The sequence below is a fragment of the Marmota monax genome, unplaced genomic scaffold (assembly GCF_021218885.2).
Source record: "Marmota monax isolate L192 unplaced genomic scaffold, Marmota_monax_Labrador192_F-V1.1 WCK01_AAM20220418_F8-fsc00002, whole genome shotgun sequence".
Lineage (NCBI taxonomy): Eukaryota > Metazoa > Chordata > Mammalia > Rodentia > Sciuridae > Marmota > Marmota monax.
The window spans coordinates 42,971,341-42,985,298 of NW_026693571.1; the positions used below are offsets into that span (position 1 = coordinate 42,971,341).

The 13,958-nt window shown below is 35.5% G+C and overlaps 1 protein-coding gene across 3 annotated transcripts in view; it reads left to right on the top strand.

Moving 5' to 3' along the window:
* Positions 1 to 13,096, top strand: part of Prmt9 (protein arginine methyltransferase 9) — a 53,829-nt gene extending 40,733 nt beyond the window's left edge. For all 3 annotated transcript variants that reach the window (XM_046458808.2, XM_058583939.1, XM_058583940.1), the window contains 3 exons: positions 5,845 to 5,998; positions 10,264 to 10,386; positions 10,669 to 13,096. In XM_046458808.2, coding sequence (XP_046314764.1) covers positions 5,845 to 5,998; positions 10,264 to 10,386; positions 10,669 to 10,884 — 493 coding nt within the window. In that variant the 3' untranslated portion in view covers positions 10,885 to 13,096. The remainder of the gene's footprint in view (positions 1 to 5,844; positions 5,999 to 10,263; positions 10,387 to 10,668) is intronic.
* The last annotated feature ends 862 nt before the right edge of the window (positions 13,097 to 13,958 follow it).

Here is a 13,958-nt window from a genome sequence, read left to right on the forward strand (position 1 = left end):
CCAGTCCCCAAGTGTTAGATACCTTCTTTGGTCTAATCAAGGAATTCTCTTGATGGGCTTAGATGTCTGACATCTTCCCAGCTAATTTAAAGCTGTATCTAGAGGTATGTATTTTGATGCACAAAGTAGCCCAGATTTGGCCCGTTGGAGTTCCTTCAAACTGGCTTCGGTATCTTTTTGATGTGTTCTCAAGATGCTTAAGCATATACTAACTTTGGGTACAATCAAATGTTTTATATTAATATTGTGGTTTTTTTTGCTCAGCCTTACAGTCAGTCTTTTTCCAAGGAACCCTGGTTCCTTTTAGTGGAGATATTTGAGATCAAGATTTTGATGACAGGTATGATCATTGCTAATGATGAATCATTGCTTGAAGGTCTCTGAAATGTTTAAAGCTAGGAAATGTATGTTACACACATCCACACGTCCATAATCATACATGTGTACACATACACATAAGTATTTTTTACTTCTGTATCTATTTTATTTGTTAAAAAAAACCCAAAAAAACCTTGTGCGTTCATCCTGATACATTTACTTTCAATCCACTACCATAGTGTTTATTGTGGTCCCCCTTTCATATTTATAATTCTCTTTCTCATCAGTGAAGAGTCATCAGTATACTCACTCTCCTGCTCATGCCTTGAGTATGTATAAAATCATTTCAGATTTGCTAAACTTATACCATTGTGGAAAGCAAGCCTACTAACTAGAGGGTAATTGTTAGTCTAGTGTTTTTGTTTTTTTGTTTTGTTGGTACTGGGGATTGAACCCAGGGACACTCTGTACCATTGAACTGCATTCCCAACCCTTATTATTTTTTAATTTGAGACTGGATCTCCCTGAATTGCTTAGGCTGACCTTGAACTTGTGATCCTCCTGCCTCAGCCTTCCAAGATTCAGTGTCCTCAAGCTTTTCCCCAAAATTTGGTTTTAGGAATTTTATAGTTTTAGGTCTTCTATTTAGGTGTTTAATCCACTGTGAGCTAATTTAAAAAAAATTTTGTTTAGTTGTAGATGGACACAATACTTTTATTTATTTACTTATTCTTTAATGTGGTGCTGAGGTTCAAACCCAGGGTCTTACATGTTATGCAGGCTATTCATCACTGAGCTAGGACTCTAGCACAAGTTAATTTTTATATACAGTTGTCAGGTAAAGTTCCATCTTTATTTTTTTGTGTTTCCAGTTTCCCCACCATCATTTTTGGGTTAATTTATGGGCTCTCTCTTCTACTCCATTGGTCTGTATATCTGTCTTTATACCAGTACCACTGTGTTTTGGTTACTGTTGCTTTGTATTGTAATGTGTTTTGAAATCAGGGAAAGTGAGGCCTTTGATATTCTTTTTCAAGATGGCTTTGTCTATTCAGGGTCATTTAAGAGTGCATATGAATTAAGGGTGAATTTTTCTGTTTCTGCAGAAAACATTGTTGGTATTTTGATAGGGCCTGCATTGAATGTCCTCATTACTTTGGGTAGTGGGGACATTTTAACAATATTGTATTTGCATCTATGAACATGAAATGTCTACATTTCTGTATGCCTTTAATTTTTTTCAGCAAAGCCCTATGGTTTTCAATGAACAAATCTTTTCTTTTCTTTTCTTTTTTTTTTTGGTTCTGGGTATTGAACCCACTTACCACTTTCCCCAGCCCTCTTTAACTTTTTATTTTGAGAAAGGATCCCACTAAACTTCTGAGTGCCTCTCAGAAGTTGCTAAAGCTGGCCTCGAACTTTAGATTTTCCTGACTCAGACTTCTCAGTTTTGGGGATTACAGTTTTGTGCCACCATGCCCGGCTTCAATGTACAAATCTTTTATTTCCTTTGTATTTTTCCTAAGTATTTAGATGCTATTGTGAATAGATTTTTTTTTAAAATTTTGTTTTCAGACTGTTCATTGATAGTTTATCGAAACATAAATGATTTGTATATTTTTTCTATCCTGTGATTTTGCTAAACTAGTTTATTCTGTTTTTTGTGAGGGGGTTGGGGTAGAATCTTTAGTGTTTTCCACATGTAAGCCTACAATCAGGGACACTTTTACTATTTGAATGTCTTTTTTTTTTTTTTTCTTATTTTTAAAATTTTTTATCCTTGGCTAATACTCCAGTACTTTGTTGAGTAGCAGTTACCAAAAATGTGCACTCTTTTCTTTTACCTAGTCCTAGTGAAAAAGCTTTCAGGCAGTGGTATTTTATTTTAATGGAACCTGTAAATGATTTTTTAAAAAGCAGTTTTGGTGATAAAGCAATTTGTTAGGGGGTCTGTTTTGTCTGAATGATATTTTATCCTAGTAACGAACAACTTACATGAAGGCTATCTGCAACTCCCCTTCCCAGTGTTTCTCAATGAGGAGGGAAGAGTGGTGTTATTAATAATGGCATTTTGGTTGAGACAGTTCTCATGTGGGTGTGTCTTCAGCTTTGGCATCTCTGGGCCTTAAATGCTGGTAGCAGCCTTAATCCTTGTTTAAACCAAGATTCTCCCCAATCCCCTTTCTCAAATACCTTCTGAGTAATGCTTCAGCCTAAGTAGCAGCCCAGTCTCCTTTATAGGTACTTCTGAATGTGTACAATTATTTTGAGCATGGGGCCGGAAGCATGCAGATACTCTCACCCAGGCCTTGCTATTACTGCCTTGAGCCTCTGTGTATGTGTTGGGGTAAGGGGGACTCATGACACATCAAGGATGAAATTAGAATGATATGGGCTGAATGATAAACGGCATCTCTCTCACTGGACTACAATAATAGGACAAGGAGAAATGAGTCACTTAGAAGCTTATGCGTTTAAGACTATATTTGCCGTTAGTTTAAAATGTTCATTCTTAGACTCTTGTTCACTCATATAGATTAAAATACAGAAGAAAGCTTGGTAAGCTTTTATCTAACATTTCAAATTTTGGAGGGTTGGAGTACAAAGAAACATTGAAACTTCAGTATTTTCACCATTTATGGTTAGACTTTTAAAGTGGAACATATTTTTTATCGTTGAAGACACAGATGGTTCTGAAGTATTACTTAATTAAAGGGTTGGATTAAGGAGTAGAGGTGTGACAAAATACTCATTTTGGTAAAGATAAGCAGTTTCAAGTCCAGTGGTATTTTATCTGAACATAACTTAACATTCCTGTTCATGATAGTAACATTGAGGTTAAAAAATAATTTTAGAATGTTTTAAAGTAATGTGAATGTCATCTTTTAAAGTAATTTTTATGAACTGCTTTTTGTATCTTTGGCATGGTTCCTCGTTTGTGGTTCAAACTTTTCTCACTTTTAGGATTTGGTAAATGATTGTTGACATTTTCTTCAGTCTATTATTTCTTGTTACTGCCTAGGATATTGTGATGTTATAATAAGAAATATACATTGGTGTTCTCTAGTTCCTATAGAAGAACTTCTAAAACCTTAGAATTTTATGGGTGATAGGGTAAAATGAGTGCCTTATTTTTAATCCAACCATATCTGAGTTCATTCTAATGAGATATCTCTAGGTGAGCCTCTAAACAGCTTTGGGAGGCGGGGAGGGGGTTGGGGGGAGCTGGTTGCCAGAGGAACCATGTGATTAGAAGGTTGGAAATTTCAGTCCTGGAGAAGGGAGTGGGGCTGGGAATTGAATAATGTATCACCAGGGACCAGTGAATTAATTATGCCTGTATAATGGTATTTCCATTACAAACAACCAACCCCCCCACCCTCCTGCTTTAGAACAGATAGGTTCAGACTTTCCAAGTTGGTGAACACATTGAGGTGCTAGAGGATAGCTTGTGTGCAAAGCTCTATACTCCTCTCCCATACCTCCATATTAAAAAAACAAACAAACAAAAAAACACCCTATTTTCCTTTTACTCACTAACCACTCAGTATAATAATTCTGACATCAGATGTGCAGGGATTTCTCATCGCATACCAAGAAGTTCTTAAGTGTACACCAGCAGGGTGTCCTCAAATTTATTTCTACCTACCTGGAGATGGCATCAGATCCCCCAGGTTGAGTACTCAGTTCTGCAGGACTGCCTCCAACTTCAGGTGCCAGTTGCATACAGTAGGTTGTTACCTATTCTACCAACTGGCTATAAATTTATCAATTTGTAAATATCCTCTTCAGGTTTGATTAATTTGCTAGAAGAGCTCACAAAATTTAGGAAATTTTACTTACATTAACATATTAAATTTTAATTTTTTATTTTGAGGAAGCAAGGAATTAGTTTGAGAAGTGATGGTGAATTGTATGTAATTCTAGACTACAGTATTACCTTTGCCCTATGTATGCCTTCTGTTTGGCTGTTTCTGAATTGTATTCTTTGTAATAAAACAGTATATGTAAGTAAGATGTTTTTTCTCAATTCTGTGAACCATTTTAGCAAATTATTGAAACCAAAGAGTGAGTGCCCTAGTTAGGTTCAATCCAAAAAAAAAAAAAAAAAAGCGGTGGGTGGGTGGCATGGACAAAGAACACAACCTCTACTTTACACCCAGATTCACAAGTCTGGATTCACAGGTATGATTAATGCTTTGTCACATCTGCTTTATGATTCTCTTCATGAACCGTTTACAGTAAGTTCTGAATATCAGGGAACCCCTACTTCTTTGGAGTATGTGTCTTAAGAACAAGTTATTCATCTATGCAGTATGTAGTGAACAAAATCAGAAAATTTACATGGGCTTTATATTATTATCAAGCCTACATTTTTTTTTTTTTCTCGTACTGGGGATTGAATTTAGTGGTACTTTACCACTGAGCTACATCCCCAGCCTTTTTTATTTTGAGACAGGGCCTCACTAAGTTGCTGAGGGTCTCAGTAAATTGCCCAGAGAGTCCTTGAATTGCCTCAGCCTTCTAAGTTGCTGGGATTACAGGTATGTACCACTGTACCCAGCTCACTTAAAAATCTTACTCCAGTTTACTATTTGTCACAGTGTTCTTCATAACTTTTTAAATTCCTGGTCTCAGAATTCAATCCAGGGTCACATTTTATGTTTAGTGTTCATGTCTCCTTAATCTTCTTTATTCTGATAGTTTTTGTTTCCTTAGTCTCTTTTTTTCTGAAAATTCCTCAGTCTTCATGACATTAACAGTTTTGAAGAATTTAAGCCATTTATTTTATAGACTGTTCTTCATATTTTCCTATGGTTAGATCCAGATTACCCATTTTTAGAGAGGAATGATTACCACAGAAGTTTTGTCACACTTGGAAGCACATAGTGCTGCTTTATCCCATGATTGTTAAGGTTAACTCAGATCATTTGGTTTAAGGTGCATCACCATTTTGTCCACAGTTTCCCTCTTTGTAATGAACAGGTCATTTGTGGGGGTATTATTATGAGTACCTCTTACCTGAAATGCTTAGGACCAGAAATGTTTGATTTTTTTTTTTTTGAATTTTTGAATATTCATATAGCTTAGGGATGGAGCCCAGGTCTACACATGAAATTCATTTATGTTTTATGCACACCTTATACACAGGTGTAGAATTTTATACCTATAAGTAGCATTCTAAAAGTTTTTGATTTTCGAGTGTTTCAAATTTTGGATTTTAGGATAGGAATGTTTAACCTGTAATTTTCATATCCATGGATGACCCTTGCCTGCATCTGAGGACTTGTGTCCATCATCCAGCCAACTGGTTATTTTTGTTTCATAGGTCAGTGGTCACCTTAAGTTTGACTTGTTGGGAAATTATTTCCAGTGCTTTACCATTCTGAACTACCAGCTGATAATAACACAAAGTTCATTAGACTATACATAATGTGTGGCTTAGTAACTCATGATTCTTAGTTATTTGATATTCATAAAATGTAGGAAATCAAAAAACTTTAAAAAACACGTGTTATCTTTTAGGTGTTTACTACAGTCTGGAGGCAAGATCTTTCCTCAGTATGTGCTAATGTTTGGGCTGCTGGTGGAATCACAAACACTGGTAGAAGAGAATGCTGTTCAAGGACTAGAACGCACCCTTGGGTTAAATATAGCACCTTTTATTAACCAGTTTCAGGTAAGTATCTAGAAAAGAAGATTTACTCATGTCACTATAATCTACCTTATTTCTCATTGAGGTTTTATTGAGTCATTGTGTTTAGCTACATTAGAATGTAATCAGTTTCTTAGAGCACAGGGATTTATTATGTGTAAAAATCAACCTAGGGGTTAGAAAATAACCAAGGTATATTGCCATGAATACAGTTTGTGCTAGGTTTTGGTCTTGTAAAAAATGGTACTCCTTGTCAAGAAAGAAGTCTCCAGAAGATCTATATTCTAAACTTGAACCTTACATTGAGACCTCAAGTTGGCAGCAGATAGGTGTGAGCAGCTAATGTCCAGGGTCAAGTTCAGCCATAGGGAACAGGAATTTAGGAGTCTAGGAAGTTGGAGCAAGGCAAGCCAGGAGATGAGGAACCAAGATTTAGAAATGAGGATTAAACTGATATAGGCACTATCAGAAAAGCACAGATTTGTGAGTTAAAAATAGTGGGTATGGATGGAACATCTCTGGAACAGGTTTCTGGTTAGAGACAGGGGAATAGGTGGGATGTGATAGGCCAAAGCAGAATGTTGGAAGGTAGGATGTTGAGTACAGAGTTAAAAGAAGATATCTAAAACTTGTTTCTAAAGGCCAAGGATAGTAAGTATTTAAGTGTTTACAGTTAGATTGTCCAAGAGCAGTATCTCTTGGTAAATTTAAATTAATGAAGGAACTGCTTTATTCAAGGCTGGATAATTAAAATTTTATAGTTAGTTCAATCTCAGTATTTTGGAGGTTTTAATAAAGAGAATACACTTAGCAGAAGATACAGATTATTTCTTGGATGCTCCAAAATGCCATCTTCTTTCTATCATATTTCCCCTTAATTCTGACATAAACAATTCTTTGATTCTACCAGAATTTACGTATATTGATTCTGCTGTGTGTGTGTGTCCCACCACCAAGGGTGTTCTACCATTGCCATATCCCCAGCTCTTTTTTTTTTTTTTTTTTTTTAATTTTTCTTGTAATTGTAGATGGACAGAATACCTTTATTTATTTGTTTATTTTTATGTGGTGCTGAGGATCAAACCAGTGCCTCACACATGCTAGGCAAGCGCTCTGCTACTGAGCTACAGCCCCAGCCCTTTCCAGCTCTTTTAAAAAACCTTTTAAATTTTGAGACAGGGTCTCACTAAATAGCAGAGGCTGGCCTTGAACTTGTGATTTTCTTGCCTCACTTTCTTGGATTTCTGGGATTATACATGTTCATCTGCCATCTTTTTACTATATTTCCTATCTCGTATCCTTCCTTTCTTAAGAGCTTATATCCCATGGTCTGTTTTTCATATACCTTTTTGTGGAAACATAAATTTTTCTCATTATTTCTGCTGGCCTTGGAAGACCCTACATTGGTTGAATCTAACACTGTTTTTTAAAAATAAATTTTATTCTAATTTGTTATGAATGACACGAGAATGCATTACAATTCATATTATACACATATAGCACAACTTTTCATATCTCTGGTTGTATACAAAGTATATTCACACCATTTGTGTCTTTGTACATGTACTCAGGGTAATGACGTCCATCTCATTCTACCATCTTTTTTACATCCCTTGCCCCCTCCCTTCCCTTCTTCCCCTTTGCCCTGTCTAGAGTTAGTCTAATCTTCACTTGCTTCCCCTCCCAACCCCACTATGAATCAGCCTCCTTATATCAGAGAAAACATTTGGCATTTGGATTTTTGGGATTGGCTGACTTCACTTAGCATTATATTCTCCAACTCCATCTATTTACCTGCAAAAGTCATGATTTTATTCTCTTTTATTGCTGAGTAATATTACATTATGTATAAATACCACATTTTTCTTTATCCATTCATCTACTGACAGGCATCTAGGTTGGTTCCTCAGTTCAGCTATTATGAATTGTGCTGCAATAAACATTGATGTGGCTGTGTCCCTGTAGTATGCTGTTTTTAAGTTCTTGTTATTAAGACCAAGGAGTGGGATAGCTGGGTCCAAAGGTGGTTCCATTCCCAGTTTTCCAAGGAATCTCCATATTGCTTTCCATATTGGCTGCACCATTTTGCAGTCCCACCAGCAATGTATGAGTGCCTTTTCCCCTACTTGCCAACACTTATTGTTGTTTGTTTTCTTAATAGCTGCCATTCTGACTGGAGAAACAACACTGTGTTCTTTATACCAGTATGCCTGTGGCTGGCCTATAATACTGTGGTCTCACTTCTTCAGTAGATGACCACTCATCTGAAGAGGCTCCATAATCTTTCCTGGTAGTTTTACATGCTATAGCTTATGTATTATTTGCTTAGGTATTAATATTGCCTCTCTTCTAATATGATTATCTCTTAGGCAACTGAGTGAATCAGTGAAACAAAATGAGAGGTTGTTAAAAAATACAATAAAGAACTCTGTTCATTCAGCAACTATTTAAGGAAATGTCTACCACATGCACTATTTTAGAATTTGAGAATATGGCTATGAAACTTAAGTTGCTACACTCATGGAGCTAGCACTGAAATTGGAAGAGATAAGATAATAAATAAAAGTGTGTGATAGATGGTGAGACATGCTAGCAGGTTAAGGGAAATAAATGGGGATGTTGGAAATATACTATTTTACCTAGGTTACATCTAAGGAAAGACTCATGGGTAAGTGATATTCAAACAGTTTGGAGTCAAAGAATCAGCAAATTAAATGGCCTGAGGCATGATTGAAATATTCAGAGAGTTGAGAGAAAACCCAGAGAAATATGAGGCCAGATCCTGTAGAGCCTCTTGGCCATTGTAAGGACTTTGGCCTTTACTCTGAAAGGGGAAGGGAACAACTGGGGGCCATTGAGCAGAGGCAGAACCTGATGTTAGGAGTAGAATACTTGGGAGGTTTGGCAGAGGCCTCAGATTATTGTAGAAATTTAGGAGGGGTGGTAGGGCTTAGCCTGAAGTGGTAGTAATAGAGTGTTGTAGTGTCTTTTCAGGTTAAAGCACTTGGAATGGTAGGTAGCATTTACTGGGGGAAGTAGGAGGATGGTTCCACATTTTTGGAAGGGGCCTTTTGAGCAGTTTGATAAGAGTTCAAAGAAAGCTCTAGACTGAAGATGTAAATTTGGCAGTCAGTAGTACAGATGATATGGAATCAGTGTATAGGTGATATAGACAGATGAAATCTCCTTGGGTGGGGGTAGAAAAAGAGGATTGAGAACTGAGCTCTTGATTGTGTTTCTAGCTCTTGATTGGTATTCGGTTGGATATTTCTAGAAGGAATTGACAAAGATGACAGGCAGGAGCGGCCAGTAGGTTAAATTGAGAAACAAAAGTGGATCATACTGTGTGGTATGGGTATAGCCATGAGGGGTTAGTGTCTAGGCAATGCGAGGTGATGTGGAAATCTAGGGCTTTTTCATTGATGGATGGAAACATGAATGAAAAGCATAATGAAGAATCCTGTAAATGAGATGGGAGGTCACTGTGAATTTTTATGGAGAAGAAAGGTTGGATGGTTTCAAGGATGCCCAGGGAGAGGTTGATGTATCTGTGGTCTGTTTCACCATGAAGGACTTTTATAGAAAGGAAAGCAGGAGTTTCCTTTATGTTTCAAATGAGGAAGAGATTAAAAATTATTAATAGGAGGATTCCATTGCAACTCACATTGATTAAAATAATAGCAGTGATTTTCACTTTGTACATTTGGAACATCAGAGTACTTTCAGAACTGAAACCTGGGTCCCTACTTTTGATTGGTGTTGGTGTGGATTGTGGCCTGAGCAATCAAACCTATGTAAAAGGTCCCCAGGTGACTTCAATTTGCTGCCAAAGTTGAGAACCACTGCCTTTTAGGAGTAAACATACTTTTCCAAATGAAATCTATTTGGTTGAATTTGGCATATTTTTGTCAAACAACTTTTTTTTTTTTTTTTGTCAAACAACTTACTACTCAGTGTTGTACTATTTTGCTTCTTTAGTTCGTAAACAAACTTGAGGTTTACAATTTTTTGGATCTGTTTGACTCAAGTATGTTGAATTTGCGTTCATGAAAGTGAGAAATGTACAGGTAACTGAAGCCTTAGCCAGGTATTTAACCTGATTAAACTTTGGTTCATTTTTCCTGAAAAACTGGAATAGTGAAAGTCCTTGTGACTTAGGATGCTAAAAGAAATGAGGTAATAGATGTAAAAAGCATCATCTGTCACACTGAGCCAGTACAGATCAAACACTTGGTGAGCCCAGACCATAAAAAGAATGAGTAAAAGTGAAAACTTTACATTTTCTATAGGTGCCTATCCGTGTATTTTTGGACCTGTCTTCATTGCCCTGTATACCTTTAAGCAAGCCAGTGGAACTCTTAAGACTAGATTTAATGACTCCATATTTGAACACCTCCAACAGAGAAGTGAAGGTAAGGACAACACACAAAATGATAACTCTTGTTATGGTCCAAATAATTAGCTTAGATAATACTGTATATACATATCTTTAGCCACTTTGAAGATTTAAATCTTGCTTCTTTTCTAAACAATATACAGAAATGGATTTGAGTATTAGTGAATAAAACAGGTTAATATTAATTTGAATTGGGTGGTTAAATATATTTTAGAAATGTATTTTAAAGAGAAAGAGGATTTACTAATTAAAGTCTACTTCATTTATCCTAATGAAGTTTTCTTAATAATTCCCAAAGGTACACATTTGTAAATCTGGACAAGTGACTGCTATTCCGTTTTGGTACCATATGTACCTTGATGAAGAGATTCGGTTGGATACTTCAAGTGAAGCCTCCCACTGGAAACAGGCTGCAGTTGTGTTAGATACTCCCATCCAGGTTGAAATGGGAGAGGAACTTGTTCTTAGTGTTGAGCACCACAAAAGCAATGTCAGCATCACAGTGAAACAATGAGGAGCGGTTTTCTAATGAAAACTGTTAGAGCGTCAACTGCAAAGTTCTTGTCTGAATTAGTGGGATTGTAATCATAAAATGGGTACATAAAATTTAATTCCTTGTAATTTAAAAAATAACATTAATAAAGTACATTTAAAAGATCATAAAAATAGCATTATTTTAGAAATATTATTGCAGACTTGCTTTCAGGAAAAGAACAAATCATTAGTTTTTAAATTTTTAGGTACTTTAGTTTTACTTGACTCTGTATGGATTTCTTTTTGTGTGGGTGGTACTGGGGTTGAACCCAAAGGCACTTTGATTTGGATGCTCAAAAGAAATATAATTCTTCCCATTCTTAGACCTTTGAAATTGGGAGATTATTATCATGCCTTTTACATGCTATGTTCTTTATAAGAAAGGCACAAAGATGATTCTTTGTTAAGAAAAAAAAACTATCATTGTTATACCACCCATCTTCTTTTTTTTTAAGTTAAATTTTATTTTTTGTATTTAAGATACACAACAGATTTTAGGACACAGATAATAAAGAGTTACAGTGAAGTAAATTAACATACATTGTTTTCAGTTACCTAGTTTTTGTTTTATTTTTGTAGCAAGAGCAGCTAAGACCTCATACTTCGGGATTTATTACCTGCTGTCCTCATGTTGTACATTAGATCACTAGACTTATTCATTCTATATATCTGTTCTGTGCCTTCCATTGTTTGATTCTGTATCTCTGTATATTTGAATTTTCTTTTTTTTCTCTTTAATTTTTTTTTCAGTTGTCAGTGGACCTTTATTTATTTATATGTGGTGCTGAGAATTGAACCCAGAGCCTCACACATGGGAGGCAAGTGCTCTACCACTGAGCCACAACCCCAGTCCCTGTATATTTGAATTTTCAAATGGCAAGATGTTATTCTTCTCAAGGGCTGAATAGAACTCATATATAATTCTTCTAGTTTCTTTATCTATTCATGGTTCACAGGCAGTTAGGTTGTTTCCATCACTTGGCTATTGTGAATACTGCTGTGATTGATGAACATGGAATTGCAGGTATCATTATGATGGTGATTTTATTTTCTTTAGGTGTATGCCTAGAAGAGGGATTGCTGGGTCACATAGTGGTTTTATTTTAAATTTCTTTAGCAACTTCCATACTGTTTTCCGTAATGGCTATACGGCTATATTGATTCCCACCAACAGTGTACAACTCCCTGTTCTCCATAACCTTGTCAGCATGGTATCTTTTGACCTTTTGAGAACAGCCATCCTAATAAGTAACAGGTGAGTGTTGGTATCTCAGTAGTTTTAAATTGCATTTCCTTAATTATATGGAGAACCTTCTCACATACATGCTGCCTATTTTCATGTCGTCTTTGTAGACATGTCTATTCAGACCTTTTGCCCATTTTTGATAAGGTTTTTCTACCATTGAGTTGACATTTTAGATGTTAACCCCTATTGGATGTATTCTTTGCAAATATTTTTTCCCAGTCTGTAGGTTGCCATATTTTATTTCCTTTGCTATGCATTTTTTTAGCTTAATGTACAGTTGTTGTCCCTCAGTAGGGGAAGGTTCCAGGACCACCCCCGCAAATAGGAATATGCGAATACTCAAGTCCCCTTATGTCAAATGGTATAGTATTTGTATATTACCTGCATATATCCTTCCTTAAATTTTAAATCATCTCTAGTTATAATCCTAATACAGTGAAGTATTATTTAGTCCTTACACATAAATAGTGTATATACTGAAAATACTAGTTAGTTGTTACACCATTTTGTTCAGGGAATAATGGCAAATACATGTTCAATATAGATCTGTAGATGTGGAATATATGAATTGAAGGGTCTGTTGTTCTATTTACTTATTTTTGCTTTTGGCACCTAATCATTCCGTATGATATTCAAAGTCATTGAGCTATCGTCTTTGTTCTTTCAGGAGTTTTATACTAATTTTACATTTAGATTTCCTATACATTTTGATTTTTGTGTCTGGTATAGGAAAGGTTCCTATTTCATCCTTTTGTATGTGGAAATTCAGTTTTCTCAGCATAATTTATTGACTGTCCTTTTTCCATTGTGTCAACTTGATGCCCTTGTCAGAAATTATTTATGGTCTCTGTATTCTGTTTCACTCATTTGTGAGTCCATTTTTATGCCAGTCCCATACTGTTTTATTATAGCTTTATAATAAACACATATTTATTGTAACAAATTATATATATATATATATATATATATATATATATATATATGTTATAGCTTTGTAATGTATATATATATATAAATTTTCAGATTGGTTTTCATGTTGCTGCCTAGGCTGGTCTTGAACTCCTGGGCTCAGGTGATCCTCCTGCCTTAGCATCCTGAGTTCAGCTGAGACTATAGTCATGAGCCTCTCTCTGCACTTGGCTTGTAGCAATTTTAAGTCAGGAAATGTAATGCCTCCAACTTTTTCTTACTTGGAATTGTTTTGGCTCTTTGGGGTCTTTTTTTTTTCTTTAAAGAAGGCTATTGGGATTTTGATAGGAATGGCATTATACAGGGTATCTTTCCATTGGTTTGCATCTTCAGTTTGTTTCATCAGTGTAAGACATTTTTCTAGATCCCTCGTTAATTTACCTCTAAGTATTTTATTTATTTATTTATTTTCAATGTTTTTTTTTTTTTAAACATTCTTTTTAAATTTATTTATTTTTTATGTGGTGCTGAGGATTGAACCCAGTGCCTTGCACATGCCAGGCAATGCGCTACCACTCGAGCCACATCCCCAGCCCCTAAGTATTTTATTTTTGATGCTGTCATAAATGGGATTATTTTTCTTGATTTTTCAGTTAGGTCATTATTTGTGTATAAAAATGTTACTGATTTTTGTGTCTTACTTCATTTATTAGTTCAAATACTATTTTGTGGAATCTTTGAGGTTTTTAATATATAACTTTCTTTCAATAGAAATGTTTAATTCATAATATTGAACAAAATGAGGTCTTTGTATCTGAATTACTATTGTGAAACATACATATATATGAATGTATGTGTATAAGTATATAAATCAAAGGTTTTGAGAAACAACTCATCTT